The 24505-nt window shown below is 32.9% G+C and overlaps 2 protein-coding genes and 1 non-coding gene across 7 annotated transcripts; 1 reads left to right on the forward strand and 2 right to left on the reverse strand.

Moving 5' to 3' along the window:
* Positions 1-4674: 4674 nt before the first annotated feature.
* On the reverse strand, positions 4675-17776 carry LOC132128971 (muscle M-line assembly protein unc-89-like). Of its 5 annotated transcripts, none has more exons than XM_059540389.1 (13): positions 17528-17776; positions 17190-17247; positions 16656-16731; positions 15702-16021; positions 14164-14569; positions 13541-14085; positions 11882-12028; positions 11086-11145; positions 9924-9959; positions 9535-9726; positions 6982-7020; positions 6022-6144; positions 4675-4940 (listed from the first exon to the last, which is right to left on the reverse strand). In XM_059540389.1, the coding sequence occupies exons 2-13, from the start codon at positions 17226-17228 to the stop codon at positions 4740-4742; spliced, it is 2184 nt and encodes a 727-aa protein (XP_059396372.1). In that variant the 5' UTR covers positions 17229-17247; positions 17528-17776; the 3' UTR covers positions 4675-4739. The 5 variants fall into 5 exon arrangements, with proteins under 5 accessions (XP_059396372.1, XP_059396373.1, XP_059396374.1 ...); XM_059540390.1 differs by having other exon boundaries at positions 9535-9720; positions 17528-17774; XM_059540391.1 differs by lacking the exon at positions 9924-9959.
* Positions 17777-20402: 2626 nt separating this feature from the next.
* LOC132128973 (prefoldin subunit 4-like) lies at positions 20403-23322 on the forward strand. Its single transcript, XM_059540394.1, has 4 exons — positions 20403-20550; positions 21088-21195; positions 21282-21422; positions 22960-23322. Exons 1-4 carry the CDS (start codon positions 20449-20451, stop codon positions 23089-23091), a joined length of 483 nt encoding a protein of 160 aa, XP_059396377.1. The 5' UTR covers positions 20403-20448; the 3' UTR covers positions 23092-23322.
* A 678-nt stretch (positions 23323-24000) lies between these two features.
* On the reverse strand, positions 24001-24073 carry trnat-ugu (transfer RNA threonine (anticodon UGU)). The gene has a single exon. It is a non-coding gene; the product is annotated as a tRNA-Thr (tRNA).
* Positions 24074-24505: the final 432 nt, after the last annotated feature.

Here is a 24505-nt window from a genome sequence, read left to right on the forward strand (position 1 = left end):
TGGACTTTGAGAAATGAAAAATATGTCTGTGAGTGAAATGATCTGCCTGCACAAGAAATAATTCGACAGGATGTGCTGCTTATCGATCAACAAGCAGTGCGTCTCATCATTATCATAACTAATAATGTATATCAAAAACTATACCAATTCAATAGATTAAAATAAAATAAAAAGGTTAAAGAGGGTTGTTGGAAAGTTTTAGCTTTGTTTCAGTTCCTTTTAAAGGAAAGCCAACAATACAATATGATGTGTGTAATGTGGATGAAACTTTTAGAAGAATAAATGTGCTGCTTGGGGAGTTTTAAGACACATTGTCTTTTCTTTTTTATAGTGATTGATTAATTTAATAAAGATAAATGCTAAATAATATCCATCAGAATGTGAGTAAAAATGAACATATTTCTGGTTTGGTGTTGAAGAAGGAGTAACAGAAGCTTACACATGGAGCTGTGAGAGTATTCAAGAAAAAGTTGGAAAACATGGTCTAATGTGAAATCTGGGTCCTGGAGCAAAACCAGCTGAGAGTCACTGTTGTAGAGACACCTTGTGGTAGAGCAAGGCTTTTACCAAATGCTTCTTTATCTAAAATAAAATAAAATATATTGATAAAGTGATGATGAAGAAGAATATTTCTGTACTTAAAATATATTTATATGTTAGAACTAAAGAGTTAATAAAGAGTTTAATCAATTAAATGCATCATTATCAAAGTAAATGAAATTACCAAAATTAAGCATAAGTTAAATAAGCGATAATGAGCAGTTTACACACACACACACACACACACACACACATATATATATAAACCTAACATAGAGGGTTAAGAACTAATAGGGAGGTTATGTAAAACCAATAACATTACAGTAGCATCAGGGCACTGGGTGTCTTAATTAGGCTTATTTTTAATAATAAAAATTAATTGGAATTTGGACCAATGATGATTCTGAAAAAAAAAAAAAAAAAAAAAAAAACTCACTGGGACGCAACCTTCATGCACAGCTGATTCACAGATAAACCAGATACATTTCAGTGATTTTATATTCTTTTTTTATTATTATTATTATTTATATTTTGTGGATATTTCATCTAACAGTTTGCTTTGTGCATTCAATTTAATAACATACAGTTAAAGAGTGTAAACTTCATCATTGTGCTTGTATGTTTTAAACACTTGTGCTTCCTTGTTCTTACTCCGCACATGTATTAAATGCACATCCTTGAAGGCGGGCCGTTTTCTTGCATTTAACTTCTTAAGAGTCTCAAAAGTGACAAGGTCGGGTAAATGATGGCACATTATTCATTTCGTGGTGAACTATGTCTTTAATGGTCAGCAGGCCTCATGCTCATTTGTGTAAGGTTAGTGTGAGGGTCTCCGAGACATCACATCTCTCTCAGAGAAGCGTCATGCGGTCATGAGTCTGCAGGACCGCTCTCTGTCAGCAGCTCTCTTTAATATACAACTAGTTCAAGATAGCACACTAACAAATCGTCCTCAAGCACTACCACTAATGCAGGAACACTATAACATAACTACATTTTCTTCACAAGAACGCATATGTCTGTCTGAGAGTGTGTATGTGTCTAAATGTTTCTTGAGCAGCAAATCATGTGACACTGAAGACTGGAGGAATGATGCTGAAAATACAGGAATTAATTACATTTTAAAATAAACTACAATCTGTAAAAATTGTCATAATATTACACAATATGAGTGTTTTTTTTTACTGTATTTTTAATCAAATAAATGCAGCCTTGGTGAGCAGAAGAGTATTCTTTCAGAAACATACCAACCCCAAATTCTTGGGTTTATAAATATATAAGTGCGCTTGGAGAAATCAGATGACTGTGGAAGAATAATGAAGAATTAAGATTCTGGGAAGGTCTCAGCCCCCTGAGGCTCTTGGAATCTGATCCAGACTCTGATCTCTCTGTCTGTCGGCTGTGACACACATTAGTGCTGACAGGGGTCCTCCAGCAAACCCCTCTCCAGCCCCAAACCCGTGATCCCGCACACACACACACACACACAGCTGGGACAGTGCGTATGCGTGGGAAAACACCAGCATGCAGCAGCACACTGCACTCACAATAATACTGAGAGTGCCATGCATTTTTGTAGGGCTGCACGATTGCGAACAAATCATAATTGTTGATTATTCTCTTGAAATTGTAATTGCAATTACTAATAACGATTATCACAATTTATTTTGCATGATGTTTACAATATTGTTTGAAGCAACTGCATGTCATATTTTTATATTTAAACTACCAAGCTGAAAACACTAGCTGAAAAAAACTTTTACTGCTTTTCTATAGTATCAAACAAATGTCAATTATGTAATTGTGGCTTCCGCTACTGTAAAAGTAAACTATTATATATGTTTGTGTGTGTGTGTGTGTGTGTGTGTGTTGCAAACAGTGAAGCTCATTGTTCAATATACCAGAAATATAATGAAAAAGCATATAGCAAAAATATTTCAAAACTTATTTCAGTGACCAAAAAAAAAACAAAAAAAAAAAACTTTCTAATAGTAGAGTATTCATCATTTAGGCTAAATAAAGTTTTTCTTTTAATGTGATATGTGAATGTCTTTTATTAAACTAAAGTATAATAGAGGGCAAAATATAGCCTATTTAAATATGCTAATATTAAAAAAAATATATATATTAGTAGATTTTTTTTTTCTTTGCATAGTGGTTTTACACCTTTTTTTCAGAAAATGTAAAAATCTATTTATATATATTTATTCATAGTTTTCAATACAGAATGAGTCCTTTTACAGAGGAGAGAAATTATTATTTTATTTTTATAGATTGGTTAAATAGACAAATATGCAACAAAGAAGATACAGACAGTCTAAGATTCATGCATATAGTCTGAATTCTGAATCTGGCCCTTCTACTCAATACAAATGTAGAGAAAATTAGGAAGAAAATCATAAAGTACATGCGACTGCAGCAGAGCGTTGAATGTACATTGTATATGGCCTTACTGTATACCACAAATTTATTTCAAACTGTACTGTTCATAAAAATAAGAAAGAAAATAAAATATTTAACTAGAATAATTTCTTTTTAGTCTCCCCTGGTCAGAACCGGACGGCCAAGCAAATAACAAGACAATAATTGTAATGTGGTTTAGTTAGTAAGTCATGATTAATAAACAAACTTCGTTTTTTTTTTAATTGAAAACTTAAATAACCAAGTAAGTTGATATAATATACGGCGCTCAATTTGATTGACATTATGTTAAATAAACTATTTTGATTTCTATGGATCTGTTAAAGTGATTCAGAAGTTTTGCACTTTAAATGGAATTCCAATTGGCTTTGTAGGTTTCAGTGATTGAAATAAGCAGACGACAGGTTATTGTTTTCAGATCAGATAGTGTATGAATACATAAATAATTTCTTTTCACATGTAAACATGCATGATGTTTGCTTTGTCCAGGTGAAAATGCAATGGTTTTATGGCGCAATACATGTGAATTGCAATGCAATACGACAACAGTGTTAGTATAGTTAACATATTTTACATTTTATCATGCACAGAAAAGGGAGTTTATCTGAAATGCAGGATTACATTTTCACTTTCACTTTTCCATCTCATGCCACAACACGCAACTCTGAAACGGTTCTCTACAGGAAAACAACACAAGTTCCTCCCTCCAGTCAAAAACACATGTAGCACTTGCTTAACAGTGTATATCATTACACTTGCTTCTGCTCTCACTAAATGCATGGGGATTATATTTGATAGTTACTTCAAATTTGGGCCTCGTAAATCAGCATAATACCTCCCAACTATAGCAAATATGTTCTTATGCACAATGGTTTTGACACAATTATATTCATATTACATGACAAAAAGTATAGTTTATTTATGAAGAAGTTATACATTGCAACAAAGATTAGAATTACATAATTAGATAATGAGATTTCATGTAATATTATTAGATTTCATGCAATAAAAAAAATGTACAAGCAATATATTTGCGCCCAATTTAATGAAATATTATCACTTTTTTTTAATCAGCATTTATTAAAATTCGAATAAACTTATGTGGAATTAATTTAATAATCTAGATAGGTTGGTAATTGATGCCATATAGTGTTCACACCCTGTAAATGTTGATTTTTGTATTGTAATTATTGCCGATTAATCGCATCCAAAATAATAAAACACTTGTTTTGGATGCAATTAATCATTTCATCACCTAAAAGATCACTGTTGTAAGATTAATAGCCAGCAATATCAAAATACTCAGGATGGTTAGACATCGGACAGAATTACAAAATGTTTCTCGACAGCATTTACAGTATTTTTCGGACTATAAGTCGCACCTGAGTATAAGTCGCATCAGTCCAAAAATACGCCATGATGAGGGAAAAAACATATATAAGTCGCACTGGACTATAAGTCGCATTTATTTAGAACCAAGAGAAAACATTACCGTCTCCAGCCGCCAGAGGGCGCTCTCGCGGCTGGAGACAGTAATGTTTTCTCTTGGTTCATGTCTCTTAGTTCATTTCTCTTGGTTCATGTCAAATTAATTTTGATAAATAAGTCGCACCTGACTATAAGTCGCAGGACCAGCCAAACTATGAAAAAAAGTGCGACTTATAGTCCGGAAAATACGGTAACCGGAAAACTACATACAACTGAAGAGTTAGACTACACAGATTGCAAATGCTCACAGGTTTGAGTGGGATCCCTAACCCTGGAGAATCTCCGCGTTTCTACTTAGCCAGGTTTTTTAAGAACAGCTGGAAGGAGTTCCTCTTCTCCAGCTTGTGGGGCATGTTTGGGGAGGCGTTATCTGTGCTTTCGGCTGATTTGTTGTCCGGGGCCGCTTGCGGTGCCTCCTCTTTGGCCTTCGCAACCGGAGCAGCTTCTGCCGCAGGAGGAGCAGCTGGAGTCTCCTTCTTGGGCTCTGGTGCCTTATGTTGATAGAAATAAATTATATTTTATATTTTGTACACTTTTGTTCAAAAGTTTGAGGTTAGTACGTTTAAAAAAAAGAACATAGAAATGAATGCTTTTATTCAGCAAGATAGCTTTAAAGTGATCAAAATAGACAGTATTACAATTAATAATGTAATGTAATATAAAAATTGGTCAAAGAATCCTCAAAAACTATAACAGCAGCACAACTGTTTGCAACTTAAAGGGTTAGTTCACCCAACAATCAGAATTGTGATTAAAATTATATAAACCCTTTAATAATTAAACAATTCTAATATTTAAATATTTAATTTGAGCAGCATATTAGAATGATTTCAGTTGTTTTAAACTGTAATCATATTTCACAATATTACTGTAAAGTTGATCAAGAAAATGCAGCCTTGGTGAGCATAGGAGACTTTAAAAAATATTATAAAAACTTTGACTTCAAATTAAACTGTATTATTTTATATTATTTTTAATTAAAATGTATAAAATGTATAAAACAACATTATATATACACACACATACACACTTTATTAGAACTTAATTAAAAAGAAAGAAAGAAAGAAAGAAAGAAAGAAAGAAAGAAAGAAAGAAAGAAAGAAAGAAAGAGAAATGGAAGGAAGTGTGTAATAAAGTTTCAAAGAAAGAAAGAAAACAAGGAAGTTTGAAAGTTTGACAGTTTGAAAGAAAAAAGAAAGAGAAAGCAAAAATGTGTCATATGAAAATAAAGGATTTTAGTGTAATTTATTTATTCAGAAAACAGTCTATATTCCATTACTGAAATATTAAGGTGATTAATAACTGTGCCACTGACACTGTGTGTGTTTTGACTCCATTGCACTTGTAGTGTGAGAGAACAGACACACACACACACGCCGGTGTCAGGCGTGAGCTCGAGCAGAGCAGCTGGTTAATGTATAAAGGGCCTGGTAAAGCGGTGTTTACCGCTGCAGCAGACATGTGGGAGATGCTGGACGCTGCTCACCTGACCGAGCAGTACCTCAAAGTCACACAAATCTGTTACTGCACGCAGAAACACATCTGATACACTCACACTCATCTGGGCTTTACCTTGGGTTTGAACATGCTTCCAAAAGTGGATTTTTTCTCTGGTTTCTTCTCCTCTGGTTTTTGTGCTGGAGGTTCATCAGGTTTGGCGGCGGCCTCGAGAGTGCTGCTCTTAGACGCGTCGACCTGATGTGTCAGAGAAAGATCAGAGAAGACTGTAAAATATATACAGTAAGTGAAAAGAACAGTGAGGGGATTGAAGAAGATGCTCAGTCTATCTATTCGTCGCTCTCTATCTCTCTTTCCCTCTCCTTTGCTCTAGTTTGCAACCCTATTAACAAAATAAATTGTTAAATTGCATGTAAACCCATATGGAATATGTGAAATATATGCTAAATATATGTTGCAAAGATCAATTAAATATATTTTTAAAATAGAAAATATATTTTGTTTTTTATTACATATATTTATATATTTCTAAATATATATTTCTAAATGTATTTTGGAGCAAGAAAATACATTTCCAGTCTTACAGTAGCCTACATTTAGGCTAAATACAAAGATGGATGGCCTTCTAAAGAAAATGTTTATTATTTATTAATAATGTTTAATATTTTTATATAGTGCAATATTGCATTTTTTGAGCATTTTAAATTATTTTGCTCACTGATTTTTATTCAAATGTTTTACATGTTTGCATGTGTTTTCTTGAACTGTAATATAGAAGGCAAAATATCTAAACATTTACATTTACAATATATAAAAACATGCAAAAAATGGCCAATATCTTGGTTAAAAATATATTTGTTTAGATTTTTTTTTTTAGTATAGTTCATCCGATATAACTTCACTCTTTGAGGAGCGTGTCAGTAATGCAACACTGTTTTATAACCTGTTCATAGAAAGTGCCATGTACAGAAGTGTAAATAGTAGATGAATTCAGTAGTAGATGAATTATTCAGGAAGACAGTCCCACCACCATGAAGCCCACAAAGAGATAATCGATCAGCTAAATGTATTTACCTGCACCTCAACCGGCTTTTTCTCTTCCACCACAACAGGCTGCAGGCAAGCAAATATTGGCATTAAATTTTGCAATAATCTACAATTCCTACGGCACTTTATGCTGGCCATTTATTCTAGCAGGGACAAATGCTAAGTCACTGGTTACACAAAGCCTTTACAAGGGCCTGAATAAATCTGATGTAAGTTATGAATCGGTGGAATGGAGAGTCACATGGTTTGGTTGGCAGCTGTTGTGAAGTGAGGCAGTGGCTGCTGTGATATCACCATAATGGACCTTCACTGATTCATTCATTATTTCCAATGAGTTTTCCACTAATTAAATAAATGATACATGGTATAATGCCGTTGTGTGAAAACACTGCAAAGACTGTGTATAAATATGTAATCTGATTCTGCAGTAAATGCTGCTCCACATAAACTGTGAGTTCGAGTCACATGCAACATGCATAAAAAATCTTCCCAAACTCGTAACGACAATGGTTTATAAATAAGTTGTAAACGAGAGAAAAGCATTTCAAAAGAAAAAAATCCTCTGCTGTTTTCCACCAAAATAAAAGCTCTATGGTTTAACATTGGAAAGCAAACAAAAAACAGCCATGAATAGTAGTACTGTTCATAGGGGTGCTGGAAATCCTTTTAAATGCTTGAATTTTAATGCAGTGTATTTTATTTATTTACTTCACTTTTTAGATAAAATAAGCCTAATTGCTTTCGCCGTTTATATAAAATGAGAACAACTCGTGTGTGGCTGTGGTGTAATCTGTCAGTCATTTTTGATGGAACAGAGTGGGAGATAAAAACATATCGGGAGGTTCCTGCTTCAGTCAGCGTTGCCACCAAAGCAAACAAAAAAGCCCTCCAAATTCAAGATAAGGGTGCAGGATTGCCCCAGCTCAGTAAACTAAATCTATGAAGGCTGTCCTTATTAACTTAAATGTAAACATGAATGAAGATGTTGACTGTGGCATTACATTTTGATCTGCTGACATTGCATCATAGATTTCTTTATTAGTTTTTTTTCTTTTCTTTTTTCAGCGCTGAGCATTATAACCAGTCACATGTTTGGTTTAAAGGCTGAAATGGGAAAATGATCATTTTATAACTCTTTTTGTTGTGGTGAAAACCTGTATCTGAACTGTAAATCCTGCTTTTCTGCAGTCATTTTACAATTTAATATGCTACCATAGACATTGCCCTGCACCCCTTATACAATATTCATTTTATTTGTGTAAGTTTTAAAATGGTTTAAAAGCCTTACATTTGAGTTAAAAAATCCTGCAGATACCCTGTATTACAATATCAAGAGCGATCAAAAATAATGATTATCTCAAAATATTGCAGCCCTATCCTATGATAAAATCTTTCTTTTTTTTAATTTTATATTTTATGTTAGCTATTTAGATTATGCAATCTTATATGCAATTCAGACAGGTGATACATTCTGAACCATAAAAGTGCTGCAAAAGCTTGAAAATGCACATTGAAAATGAAAAGTGCTTGATTTTAACTTTTGAAAAGGTGTATGTACCATGTGTTTTAACAATACTTTTTTAATAATAATAATTATTATTATTTACGTTAAAATATTAAATGTTACAATTCAATGGTGTTATAATTATATATATATATATATATATATATATATATATATATATATATATATTTTTTTTTTTTTTTTTTTTACAGATTTGTTTAATTTTTAATTTGATTAATAATAATAATAATAATAATAATATTTTAACTATTAACTAATAACATTTACTAATGCATTATTCAGATCAAAAGTTGTGCTTATTAACATTAGTTAATGCACTGTGAAAAAGCATGATCTAACAATGAATAACTGTATTTTAATTAACTAACATTAACAAAGATGAATAAATACAGTAATAGGTGTATTGTTCATTGTTTGTTCATGTTAATAAATGAATTAACTAACATTAACCAATGGACCATTAGTTGTTAGCTAAAGTGTTACCAAGTTTTTTTTTTATATATATATAATTTGATTAAATAATAATAATAATAATAATAATAATAATAAACAATTACAATAATATAAATTTTTTATTATTATATAAATGAAAAAAAAATTATTATTATGAAATACTTTACAATTCAATAGTAATATAGTGACTTCTTTATAGATGTAGTTTAGAGTTTATTTTTCATCATTTGATTAAATAATAATTGCAATTGGATGTGTTTCCTTAATTTGTTCAGCATGTTTATGTTTTAATTAATTAATTTGTTTATTTATTTAAATAAATAATGCACAGACAGTTTTATGGCTGGTAAAAAACATTTATGGCTGGTACATTTTGCCATTGGCTGGTGTGGCAAAATGTTAGTTTTAGGCTCTGATTCCAGCTCTTAACAGTAGATCTTTGAATTTGCATGTCTGGAGTTAACAGTAATGTGTCAGTTCTGTTAATATCAGAATAGCCTGTTATCATTTACCACTACTGAAATCTTCATGCTCACCCCAGAACCAAACAGAATAGTTTTATTAATGTGCTTTATTGTTTCTGCTGTCAGGTTTGGGCTTACCTTTGAACGGAAGAGTTTGCTTAATGCACTGTCTTTAGTTTTGCTCTTGGCAGATCCCTCTGGTTTTGTTGCAGCTGCTGCCGCTGCTTTTGTTGCAGACGTGTCCTCTTTCTTTACCGCCGACTCTGCTTTGCTTTCCATCTTAGGTGGCGCTGGGGGAGGAGGAGGAGGTGCCTTGGGTGCTTCCTGTACCTCAGAAAAAAATGCAGTTTGTTTCATTTCAAGCACAAAACAGCAGGTGAGTATACTTTTTTTCCCTTCTATAATGCTTTATTGTCAACTAATCACACCTCAAAACCAACTTTTTGCTTATGAATGAAATGAAATGATGCAAAAGGTAGAAATATTACAAAAGCAATAAATAAATAATTAATAATTAAATGGCTCACATTAGTTGATGGTGCTGGTGGGGTCTCTTTCTGTGACTAAAGAACAGACGTTAAGACAATAAATACCAAGAATCATCTGTATTTAGGACAATAATCTGACGTTTTTTTTTTTTTGTTTTTTTTTGCAAATAAACCTAAGTCTGAATTATTATATATATATTTTTTATTTAAACCTAAATTTATAAATAATTAAAAATAAAGCATGCTTATAATAATACATACATAAATCACTCAATCAATCAATAAACAAATAAATACATTGTATTTCCTAATTTTCTATTATTTATTCATAATTGTAATGAACTAACCATCCTTAGTCAAATAAATAAATAAATAAATGCATTTTATATTTAATTCATTTATACATACAGATTTAAAAATAAAGCTTAGATAAATAAACAATTTAATAAATTAATATATTTTTATATTTATTCACAAATGTATAAAGCATGCTTAAATAAATAATGCATGCTTAAACAAATAAATAAGTAAATAAATATATATATTATATTCATGCATTTGTAAAAAAGAAAAGAAAAAGGCATGCTTAAGTTTACTTGTTCATAAATGTATAAATGAAGCCTGCTGAAATAAAAAAATAAATATTACATTACATTATTTTATATTTATTTATAAATGTATCAATAAAACTGTCTTGAATTAAAGAATGAAGAAACAAACAAATGAATGTATGGACGAATGAACAAATAAATGAATAAATGAATGAATGAACAAATGAATGAATGAATGAATGAACAAATAAATGAATGAATGAATGAATGAATGAATGAATGAATGAATGAATGAATGAATGAATGAATGAATGAAGCTGAAGCCCTATGAGAGAAGTTCTAAAGTCAGAATTTAGGGTGTCACACTAAAAATGTTCAGCCCTATAATAATCATTAAAAGCAATCCTATGCAGAAATAAAAATCTTAAGCAGAAAGTATGAAATAGGTTCTGTAGACTGCTCTCACTAAAAATTATATTATAAGAAAAAATATAATATAATATAATATAATATAATATAATATAATATAATATAATATAATATAATATAATATAATATAATATAATATAATATAATATAATATAATATAATATAATATAATATCTGATGAATATGAATGAGTAATGCTGTGAGAGTCAAGGCTTTATTACCTGCTCTTTAGAAGCATCAGGAGTGGCTTTGGCTTCTTTGCTTGTTTTGGTCGGAGTGACCTTCACATGCAGAAAAGAGAATGAGACACGTAAACATTAGAGTGACTTTGAAACACCATCAGGGTGGTGTGTTTAAGCATATACTGCTCCTTCAGGTACTCCATTTCTCCAAACTGGACCTAGTCTAAGACAGAGATATCAAAAAAAGCATCTTTTGTGAGGATAAAGCCTGTCTGTCAAATCCAGACGCAGTTTAGCCGGGCTTGCTTTGCCACAGGCACACAAAGAGCTCGCTGGCAGGGGCCGATCTGAGCATGTATCTGGTGTTGAGTCAGCCATTGTCCTCTGGAGACGGCGTAGGCCTTCCCGTGCTTTATCACAACTCCAAACGCACAGGCCTCCCTTGTGAGCTTACATTATGCAGCAAACAAAAGCCTGCCACAGTCTGACATGTCCAAAAGATTGATTCAACAGAGTGCCAAACAAGAGTTTAACAGATAAAAAAAATGCAGTGTAACAAATACCTCAATGATAGAGTAAAAATGCATCATTTTAGTCTGGAACAACAAGTCTAGATTTTTCAGTTTAAACTAATACACACTTGTTACTCTTATAAATTTTTTTTTTTTATAAACACTGCATGCTTGTGTTTCTCAATAATATTGAAACTTATGATTGTAGCTTAGCTTAAAACACCGATGAGTTTATGCATTTCAGTGCAATTAAAACAAAAATGTAATTTGAAAGAGAATTCAAACAGCATTCAAATCACCCAAAGCAATTAAAATGTACTTACAAATGTTTTGAAAAAGTTCATAACTGTCTTCTCTGCTGCTTTGGCCTCCTCTGACGGGTTATTTTCTTGTGCAGCTTCCACTGGACTGGGTTTGAGAGCTTCAGCCACCGGCTCCGGCTCTGTGCTGGTCTTTATGTCCACTGGATCCTATAGACAAATCCAGAGAATAAGCCCTTGGGAATGTATTACAACCCTTACAGCTGATGTGCAATAGATGCATTGAAATAGAGGCACAATTCCATCCATGCCTCTGCCTACTCCAGCCAGCAGCAACAATCATCCTTTTATTAACGCCTGTTCCCCCCCCTCACTCATTGATATTCAGCAATGTGCTGGATTTAAAGTCTGCATGTGTTTTAAATGGCAGTAAAGTGTGTCATATTTAGAATATACAGTATGTTTTGCTTGTTATATTTCTGTGGAAAGTTGAACATGTGAAAGATGTAACTCAACAACATCTGGTTGGTGATGACTGGTGTACAGTAGAGTTACAGTAGCTCTTCATTAGTTGTTAGATTTCATGCAAATGTAAAATGCACAAGAAAAAGACAAAAGAAACACTTAACTAAGACAGTTAAACTACTAGATGAATGAATAAAAGACAAAACAAACACACCCTTGAAGACAGTTAAACTACTAGATAAATGTTTTGAATGAATGAATGAATAAATAAATAAACAAACATTTATTTATTTTTAATGAATTAATTATAAAGACAAAACAAACACTTTAAATGTCTGAGACCGGTAAACTACCAGTCAAATGTTTGGAATAATATTAGAATGATATATTTATTGTTATAAAAGCCTCTTATGATCAAAAATACAGTAAAACATGAATTTTGTGAAATATTATTACAATTTAATATTGATAAATTGAAGCATATACGATTATTATATATTTCAAATAAGGTTTTAGATATTATTATTAGTAAGAATATAAAGATGAAATAAATGCTGTTCATTTAGCTTTCTATTCATCAAAAAAATCTTGAAATATTGTATTTTTGTTTACATATACATATTAGGCTGCTTTCAACATTTATAATAGATCCATTATTATTAATAATTGAGGACTAATGATAATTGACAATAATTAAGCGCTAAATATGACCCTGGAGCACAAAAGCAGTCTTAAGTATATTTGTAGCAATAGCCAAAAATAGATTTTATGGGTCAAAATTATAGATTTTTCTTTTATGCCAAAAATCACTAGGATATTATGTTAAGATCATGCCCCATGAAGATATTTTGCAAATTTCCTACCGTAAATATATCAAAACTTAATTTTTGATTAGAAATATGCATTGCTAAGAACTTCATTTGGACAACTTACAACTTTAAATGCGATTTTCTCAATATTTTAACATTTTGAGACTCCAGATATTCAAATAGTATTCCAAATATTGTTCTATCCTAACAAACTATATATCGATGGAAAGCTTATTTATTCAGCTCTCAGATTTTGTTGTTTTCCAAAATTTACATACAAGACTGATTTTGTTGTCCAGGATCACAAATATGAAATATATTTAAACACAAAGTCATTTTAAATTCTAATAATGTTTTACAATATTTCTGCTTTTTGAGTGAATCGCATGCGGTGAGTTTGTCCATGCAGCGGTTTTCTTGTCGAAAAATCATCGGTATTGTAACTGACCTTATTCAGATATGTGAGCTCATCCGGGCAAAGCTCAACTGTGATGTGAATAGTGCTTTCATCAGCACATACATCGACACTGAGCGGCTTATATGAAGCATCTTCTAAAACTTTAGTGCATGTGGACCTCAGTTGGGAAAGCAATTGAGAAGAATCTGCTGAATACCATTTAGTTCTAGTGAGTGCAGGTTCTTCTAAAAGTCCAGAGATGTTCTGCGGTCGAGCCAGTTTTTGAATTATCACCCAACTGTCCTCATCTACAGTCATCGATCTATTAACAGCTAAGATGAACTCAGAAGTGGCAGGAGCGATTTCTTTTCCGGCAATCAGCGCTGCTTCCACAGATGATGGTAATGGTTCTTCTGTAACGACCAAAGTCTCCTTGCACATGTTCCTTTGATGTTCTTCTGACTCTTCTGCATCAAGGCTTTCTTGCTCCTGAGTGATGTGGAAGATTTCCTCAACAATGTCTGCAATTTCTTCAGCAACCAGCAATGGCTCATCAGCTCCAACGACTGGTTCCTCAACATCGACAGTATCAACTGCTAATTGTACAACTGGAGACACACTATCAGCGTTGAGTTTATCACTAATCTGTTTGATACCATTTGGCTTGTTCTCACATGCTTGTTTCTTTTCTTCTGATGTTATGCTTTCAACAAGTTGTAGGAGTTCTGTGTCTTCTTTCAAGGCCTTTTCAGCATCCTCAGTTTTAGGTTCTTCTTCTTCTACAGCCTGGGCATCAACCAATAGTTCCTCTTCAGACTTCAGATGTCCTGTATGTAACTCACTGGCTTTTCTTTTAACTGGCTCTTCAGCTACTGGTTCTTCTCTAACATCTACTGGTTCGTGTGTAGCAGGCCAGTCTGGAAAGATCTCATCTGTGTTTGAGGACTCCAACAGGACGTGCTTTGTCAGTAAACCTGAACTTATGGGTTGTACAGGAATGGAGTCAACCAATTGCAACTTGATCTTCTCCGCGACTTCCTCAAGAATCTCCTTTTGGTCTGCGTTAATTAATACTTTATCCTTTTGTAATGAGAAATTGGTCAGAGTCAAAGTGCATTTATTTGGATTTGTTGTTACCTGGTAGATGCTCGGCAGAAAACTTTCATGTTAAAATCAGCTAAACGTACTAAAGCATTCTTGGTACTTCAAGATTTTTTTGCATTCCAAATTTTTAGTCAAATAATGTTTTTTTCCTCCAAACTAACAGCAAAAAAACAAAAACAAATCATAGCTAATTAGCAATATTTGATGTTTAAAATACAGCCATGTTTCACTGTAGACGAGGCCAGGCAAATCGAGTGGCCAGGAAAATAGTTCAACAAAAAATGAAAATTTGCTGAAAAATGTATTTACCCTCATTCAAGATGTAGATATGTTTGTTTGTTTATCAGAAATGTAGCATTGCATCACTGATTCACCAATGGATGCTCTGCAGTAAATGGGTGCCATCAGAATGAAAGTCCAAACAGCTATAAAAACATCACAATAATTCACAAGTAATCCGCACCACTCCAGTCTATAAATCAATGCTTTGTGAAGCAAAAAAGCTCCATGTTTGTAAGAAACAAATCCATCAAGATGTTTTTAACTTTAAATCATTGCTTCAGGCTAAAATACAAGTCTTCTATTCATAATCGTCAGTTAAAAAGTCCATCCCATGTTTTCCTCTCACATCAAAATCAACCCACGTTTTTAGACTTTTGGAGTGTTTTGGCTTGTAAATGGTGCTTGATCTGTGCATATTTCTCTCCTGATTCAGATGAGAAAACTTTTACACCGGAGAAAGCACATAGTATCGTATTTTAGCTGGATGCAACAATTAAAAAATATATATATATATATATATATATATATGTATATATATTAAATAATGTATTAAGATAAAACATCTTAATGATGGATTTTTTTCTTACAAGACTTCACTTCAAGATATTAACTGATGGACTGCAGTGGTGTGGATTATTGTGATGTTTTTATCAACTGTTTGGAATCACATTCTGATGGCACCCATTCACTGCAGAGTATCCATTGATGAGCAAAAGATGGATTGCTAAATTTCTCAAAATCTGTTCTTCTGATGAAGAAACACACTCCTCTACATCTTGGATGGCCTGAGAAAGTGTAAGTTTAAATTTTTGCAACTTCTACTTACAGGCTTCATGTCGATTTTCAGATCCACTGCTTTGACCGGTGCATCCACTGAATCGTTGTTTTCTGCTGCAGGTTCGCTTTTCTTTTTGAACATTTTACCAATGAAGCTAGACATCTCATCTCCACTGGGCTTTGCAGCTTTTTTGTGTGGTTCAGCATCTGATGATTTAGTTGTTTTTTGCTCAGGGGTCGTTTCCACATGCACGGGTCCATTCGCTTTGCTGCTGTCTACCTCCTCTTTTTCTGGTGGTTTTGGTTGATTTGTGACAGGGGCTGGTGGGGTTTCACTCTTTTGCTCCACTGCTGCTTCTTTGCTTGTCTCTAGAAATATATATATATATATATATATATATATTAAAAAAATAATGAATGCAATGTACAGGGACAAATAATATTTATTGCCTTCAGTTATCAATATGATAATAGAATTGACCAGTCATAAATCATAATACACACCCACTTCTTATACACACTCAACATTTTAAAGAACAGTTGAGGTTAAAGCCAAAATGACACAAGAGTACAATTATATTCAACAAGAATGCGTTTGCATACTAGCATAAAGTGTGTTTCTGGCCTTATTTCTATGTGCATTGTACAACTTTCATTCTCTCTTAATATGTGCATGAATAAATGCATGCATCAGCATTTAAGGAAAATGTACTTATGAGTACATTTTGTTTTTATAAAGGCTTTGTGAAAGTACAAACTAGCATTGCACACCAAATGCAAATTAAACATTGCTTTATCCACCATGCACCTGACTACAACACCCAAAGTTTATACAGAGCTTTGAGTCATGTTCTCGATTGTTGGCTGACTTGCTGAGTTAATCCAAACAATGTACATGCCAGCCAGTTTAGCTTTACTCCTTTATATGCTTACTTTGAAATTATAAAATGAGATAAATTAAATTACATGAACAGAATAAATGTGCAGTATATCATATACATACCAGGTTCAGTTTCATCTGGAGCTGCTGCTGCATGTCCATTCAGCTCTCCATTTTGGACTTTTTTCTCAGCATTTGCCTGGTGAATTATACTGGTTATTTTCATAATCTGTTGTTATTTTACATCAAAAATATGATTATATTTGATTATATGAAATTTGTTTATAGTTTTGTATTTTCCATTTATTTAACTATTTTAACTGATGTATATATATATATATAATTTATAATGCATAATAATTTATAATATGCCTTTTCTGAATCAAGATTATACACAAATATCTTCCAAAACCAACACATTGCTGCCATAAAACTTGCTACATTGATAACATTTGCTATAATCTATGACTAATTTGAACAAAATAGTGTTTTTAGAACTACACAGAATATTTGTACTTTTAACAATATAATAATGATATTGCTAAAATGTTTGAAAATAAATTATAGATTTTCTTGTATATTTAACTTATAATATAGATGTTGCAAAATAAAGCTATGTCGATATATATATATATAAAAAAAGAGGAAAAAATTCACCTTCTGCCGTTTTTTCGGAGATGATTGCTCGTTTCCCATGGTCACTTCAAGTCAGCAACTAAATATCGGCATTGACATTGATAATTATTAAACATAAATATGATGAAAATATGCAAAATAAGTCTGTTACAAGAGTTACATTTAATCATATCACTAAAAGTCCGAATAAGAAAAACAGATCGCTGCAGGGTGGAGGTTCAGTCCCATGCACGGATGAAAATTACATTTTTAATTAATATTTCTGATTACTATAAACCTTACAGACAATTGCATATACAGATTTTATAAAAATACTGAAATTAATAAAAACAAAATTAATACAGAATATTTGTATCTACCTTTCCACTGTCTTCTGCCCCAAACTGACAAGTAGAGTCTGTGTACAGTTTCCAAAGCTCGATGAAAGCAAGTCTGCTGTCTGTCAGCCCGCGTGTGTACACATATACCTGTCCTAAGAGAGGGTGGGGCTCAATACTTATTACCTGAAGCTACTTGAGAGATAAACTGTGGATGAGACATGTCCTGTAAACCTATTAGCACTGATGAACTCATGATCATGTCCTATTGTTTCTCACTGATGAGCTTTTCCACCTAAATACAGAAGATACGATTATCATACACATCAAAGATAAGCATCAGTCAGTATCATCCATTGCTTCAGTCAAAGCACCGAAGCAGAGAAAGTGTCGGGCTGATCTGAGAACAGCTCTGGTTTTGTAGGTGTGGTTGAGCCCAAACAGGATGTGTGTAGAGGATATATAGCACAAGTTTATTTGCGCAGCATGACTCTCATCCAGGGCTTGAGTACAGAGTACATGACATCAAACTTTCCAACCTAAGTCTTTATTTATTTAATGATTTAATTGCAGAATACATGGAAAGGTACATGAAAAACAATTAGGAATAGTTTTGAACTTTCTATGCATCAAAGAATCCTGAAAGAATCTGGTTTCCACAAAAATATGAACCAGGACAATGGTTTTCAACATTGATCATATCAGAAAAGTTTCTTGAGCAGCAAATCAGCATATTAGAATGATTTCTGGTAAATCATGTGACACTGAAGACTGGAGGAATGGTGCTGAAATCTAGCTTTGTACATTTCAGAATAAATTACATTTTAAAATGTAGTAAAATAAAGAAAAGTTATTTTATATTATATTATATTATTATATTTATTTATAATAAATAAATAAACTTTTAAAAGGTACTGCAAGTTGCCTTAAAAATGTATATCAGTGTAATAAAGATGAGCCTATTTTTCCAGAGATGTTTCAAAGAGCATCTTGCGCTTCAGCTAAAGTAAGTATTATTTTTATTATTTATTATTATTATTATTTATTTTTTGTTTTTGTCAATTTTTTTTTTTTTTTTTTGAAACGTCATAATAAAAAATAAACGCTGATTTATATTTTATAAAATAACTTTCTTTAAATGGTTTCATTTGTATTAACTATAAAACCCTGCTCTGGACTTCACAGCAGATTCATTGCAGACCGTTTCATCTTTCCAGCCTGTTAAACTGATCAGTTTAAGCTCATCATCAAACATTTTTGTAGATTTGTTTGGGAATCCTGATGAACCCGTGTTTTGATCATCAGCTCCAGATTGTAAAATAAATCCTACAGCAAAGTACATCTAAAGTCAAAGTATTTGTACAATACACTGCTGTGTTAGGCTTACAGTATAAATAATATACTGTATATAATAATAATTAAAATAATAATTTTCTCGACATAATATAATTCTTCTTACTGCACGACATGCATAAATACAGACAAAACACATGCCGATTGTCTCCCACAGGCCCCGCTCAGCCGTTTCAGTCATTGTCCATTCCCACTAAATGCAACTATTCAATGGACACATGGATGTTTGAGCTGAGGAATCCTCTTGCTTTGCCAAAACGTACTGTAAACTCGTCTTTAATATCTCATTAAATGAATGTCAAGCAGAACACTCTAATATGTAAAGTGTGCTGTGTTTTCCTGTTCATCAGAAAGCATGACAACGAACAAAGGAGCTGATTTTGCCATGTAAGCTTCGTATACAGAGACACATTGTAAATGCACACACTGGGGGCGAACAATCAAATTCCTCCATGGTCACTGTGAACTCAATCTGCCACCATGAGGAATTCTTGCAACATGCTAACAGTGAAAAACCTTGAAGGCATTCCACTAAATCATCCAAATGAAGCATATTTTCATTAAGATTAAAGACCGCACAGAATGCAAACAAGTTGCAATTATAGTTTTTACATTTATCAAATTAATATTTGTCACTGATGCTCAAATATGCACACATGGAAATTAAAGATAGCTTTTAAAAATAATCATATATGAATGGTAATGTTGGGAAAAGGGGGGTAAATTGCATATCATCCCAATATTTGTCTTTGGGTGTAACGCTGTTTACTAAGAGGATGTTTAAGAAACTAGTACTAGCAACCAGAGTGAGTTTGTTCAGTCAGGTTGTGTCCGCTGTCATTATGTTAACTAAATATTCAACAGCTTGTGTCTCGCTCACATGGCTATAATGAAGCTGAAAGACCTGGTTCACCCAAAAATGTAGATTTGGTCTTCATTTTCTGTCATACATTTCTTAAATACATTAAATAAGTTAGTTTGAGATGTCTTGAAGGTCGTTTTTTTCACTTATCAATACAAAGACTGTATTGCAACAGAAAATGCATCAAATAAAAGCACATTATAAATCACAAATTGCATAATATGCACAGGCAAATAGGAACAACCAAAATATCTACAATATATCTTAAAATAATCCAAGACTTAAAGTAACAAGTCAGTCGGCCAAGCTGAATTCAAGTGCATGGGTTTTTCTTCATATCAGCCCTGTGGGGTTTTAGAATGTAAACAAGTAGGCCTACAATAACATTTAATTGTCATTTTTTAATATTTTCAAGATGTTTTTATTATTTTTTATTTCTGGTTCTTTGACAAAGCTATATCTACAAGTATAAAGTTGGGGAAAGGAAATCAATCTCTGGGGACATAAAAGTATAGATATACTGGTTTAAATCATCATCATAAAATGTGTATGTGTCTATGTGGAAACAAATCTAGGCTATTATTGTCCAGAAGATGTCAGTAGGCTAAGTGCTGTGAAAATCCTGACCACAACGAGCACTGCGGATAATAATGAGAAAATAAATGCACAACTTAAGTGCTCAAGTCTAAACCGTGTCATTCTCCCTCTTACAAAGGCAGCACATTTCCGAAATGGCAACAACAAACTCATGAATACCCACGTGCTTCATTCCGCCGCCGTTCACGCGCGTGCACGAGGTCCGTTACTCCGTTTCCTGTTCAAGATGGCAGCCACCATGAAGAAAGGAGTGGTATGTGTTTACATAAACGTCTTTCTGTCCAGATTCACGTCGTGTTTTTGCGCGTGTTTAGTAACCTGTAAGTGAGGCTGAAAGATGTGAAACAGTGCACGAGAGAAAGAGCGATGAGTGACTCCGGAGAGTATTTGTTTTCATTTTTTCTTAGAGCAGCTAAATAGCTAACGTCACATGATTCGGGATTTTTCTGCCATTGACATTTAATTTTTTTATTTACATTTATTTATTTTATTTACATTTACGTTTATCGCTCTACAGTAGGCCATTTGCCTTCAGATCATGTGCAAGTAAATATCTGTTTTTGTCACTGTGTGGTTATTTCATAAGAATACAGCTACATTATATATAAATTCAACCTTTTGGAATTCACAAAGTGCATCACAGAAAGTAACTGTATTATATGACATAAAATATTATTTTCTGAGAATTTTTATATCAAGCAGAATTTAAAAAAAAATAGAGAGCAACATTAGTTGTTTATATTGTTATAAATGCATTTTTTAATTATAAATCTTGCTCAAATCATAACAGGCAGCTGAAGATGTCAATGTAACATTTGAGGACCAGCAAAAGATCAACAAGTTTGCCAGGAACACAAATCGGATGTCTGAACTTAAAGATGAAATCGAGGCCAAAAAGGTAAATAATTGTTTTGATTTGTCTACATTTTGGGTTGTATTTTGTTCAGGCAGATGCTGATCAAACTTTTTTCTTTTTTTTTGTAGAAATCCTTACAGAATCTCGAGGATGCCAGTGATGACCTCATGATGTGTGAGGACGATGCAATGCTGATCCCGTATCAGATCGGAGATGTGTTCATCAGTCACTCGCAGGAAGAGACGCAGGAAATGCTGGAGGCAGCGAAGGTGACGTGAGCCACACAAACCAAACCAAACCCTGTGTGTTTATGTGTGTTGTGCCTGAATCTGGAACACCTTGTAGCCTAATGGTTGAACATCTATGCTGGAAAGCTTGTAGGCTCAAATCTCCCAAGAGTCGTGTAATCATTGTGGTCTTTGAAATTTAGTAAAAAAAAATACATTGTCATAATACAGTATAACAGGTTAACTTTTTTCTTATAACAAAAATAACTGAACATTTAAATACAATAAAGCAATACAGCAATACAGAAAATATATATAAAGTTTTAGACCGATTAAAGTTCAAAAGAACTATAAAGACCCATATGTATCACTTTACGATAAGACCTCATTAGTTAACCATTAACATCCACAATGAGCAATAGCTACATTTGCTACAGAAGTTATTAATCTCTTATAAAAATTTCTTAGTTCATGTTAGCTCATTAAATAATACAATTGCAACTAGATTTTAAGATGTTATTGAATATCAGAATACCTAAGATTAATGAATGTTCAGAAGAATTTTTCATTGGCAGTTTGGTAACTAATGAATTAACTAATGTTAACTAACGAAGCCCTAATGCAAAGTGTGAATTAACAATAAAGAATCAAAACACTTTTTTTAAACAATATCTAGGGCATTTTGTAGTCCATATCAAAATGAAAGAAAAAAAAGTTTGAAACTAAATAGCCTATTAAGTCTAAATATTTAAGTATTTGGTGCTGTGATGAACATCATAGTGAATACACAAACCTGAATGGCTATTTAAAATGATTTTAATATGTTTTAGAAAGTAGCGCTTTATTTATGGGGTTTCTGGGCAGCATTTTCTGCATTTTAGCGCCATCTGCTGTCAGAGAGTGAATGTGCTTTCATTCAGCGCATCTCTCACGTGTTCCCCATGTGCTTCTCATGCATGATTGTTTACATCAGAGCAACATGCTCTTTTAAGCAGCATACATCGGTGTTGTGCATTTTGCATGTCTCACGCTAACTTTTCACTCGCGTTTGCAACTAAAAATATACCTGTGCAAACTGTAAAATGTATTTAGGAGCAAACGAAATATAATCCCTGCAGAAATTTAAAAATATCTTAAAAGTGTATGACAAACATCTTAATCATTTTAAGAGATCTTAGATTTTGCGTCTGTTGATGAATTATGAAATTGTTTATGTTAAGGTGTTTATTGCAGATGGTTGTAATATCTAACACACATTATTCAATATATAGATTTTACTAGTATCAGCACAATTTGAGTTGCTGCACATCATGTACAAAGCAGCCTAACGTAAAACTGCCCAGCATCTTAACGTTGTTGGATTTTTCTCAGAATTGTTAGATGGTAAAAAATGTTTTCTTTGTTGGACTTTTTGTATCTCATTTTTTCAATCCCTAAGAAAAGTTACCGGCCAACTGGCGTCTAGCTTCCTTTGCTGTGCAAAACCAATTTGTTCTTGTGTTTCTTGCTTGCCGAGTGTTTATTTTGAGCCCTTGTTGTACTGCTCAACATTTCCATTCTTCTATTCTGCTATCCACAGGAAGCTCTGCAGGATGAGATCAAAGCTCTGGAGGGTCGTGTGTCGTCCATACAGGAGCTCCTTGGAGATTTGAAGGTTCAGTTATATGCCAAGTTTGGAAACCACATCAATCTAGAGGCAGATGAGAGCTGAGACCTTGAGCATGACCTCATAGACTATCAGTCTCCAACAGGAAATGGCATTTCTACTCTGACAGCAAGTTCTCGCCCTGTTTAAACTAGTGTTCTTTGTTGCATTTCACATTTCGTTATGTTTAGTGAATTAATTGAGCTGTTGCATACAGGTGGTTTTGGGCTGCATGAAGCATCCAGCAAGAGAGAATGAGAGGCACTGATGTAAAAAAATAAAAATCTAAATATTCCTTTGTTTCAGTTTTCTTATTCAGTTTTGTTGTATTATTGGTGCAATGATGTATGCTTAGCATAATAGTGTATTAAGTGAGTCGCTTTGGATAAAAGTGTCAGCTAAAGGATTTGTGTAATGCAAGTTATTTAATATTTATTTAAAAAAGTTACACTATCATTTAAAAGTTTAAGGTCCTTTTGTAAAGAAATGAATATTTTTATTCAGCAAGGGTACATTAAATTGATCAAAAATGACAGTAAGGACATTTATAATGTTAAAAAAAGATTTATCGATTTGAAATAAATTCTGTTCTTTTGAACTTTGTATTAATCATAGAATCCTTGAAAAATGCATCATGATTTCCACAACATGAAGCAGCAACTGTTTCAACATTGATAATAATAAGAAATGTTTCTTGAGCAGCAACTCAGCATATTAGAATGATTTCGGAAGATCATGTGACTCTGAAGACTGGAGGAATGATGATGAAAATACAGGAATAAATTACGTTTTTAGATATAGTCAAAACGGCTATTTTAATTTTGAATAATTTTTACATCTGAAATATTTGGATACATGAAATGGAGTCTCCAAAGGAGGAGAGGGGAACTAGAATGGTGTTATGATACAACAGATAAAGCAATTTTTTTTTATTTATTTTTGTAGTTTTGAAGCTAAATGTTCACTTTTACCCCGAGGCCCCAGCGAGGATTGAACTCACGACCCCTGGTTTACAAGACCAGTGCTCTAACCACTGAGCTATGGAGCCAGTTGATGTGTTTTTTTCGTTTGTATCCATTTTCAATGACAATGATACTCTTATGCCTCCTAGACAGTCTATGCAAATCACCAGCAATTTGCAAAATGATTACTCAGCCTGATGACTTTGTTTCTAAATGGGAACAGATTAAAAAAATATATATATATTCAATCACTTGCTCACCAATGGATGCTCTGCAGTGAATGGGTGCCGTCAGAGTCCAAACAGCTGATAAAAACATCACAGTAATCCACACCACTCCAGTCCATCAGTTAACATCTTGTGAAGTGAAAAGCTGTATAAAAAAAACATCAGGATGTTTTTATTTTCAGACCTTCACTTCCAACTAAAATATGAATCCTTTATCCATAATATTGCTTTCTTAGTGGAAAAAAATCAGTCTAGTCTGAACCAGGAGAGAAATATGCAAAGATCAAGCAC

This window comes from Carassius carassius, chromosome 46 (assembly GCF_963082965.1).
Source record: "Carassius carassius chromosome 46, fCarCar2.1, whole genome shotgun sequence".
Lineage (NCBI taxonomy): Eukaryota > Metazoa > Chordata > Actinopteri > Cypriniformes > Cyprinidae > Carassius > Carassius carassius.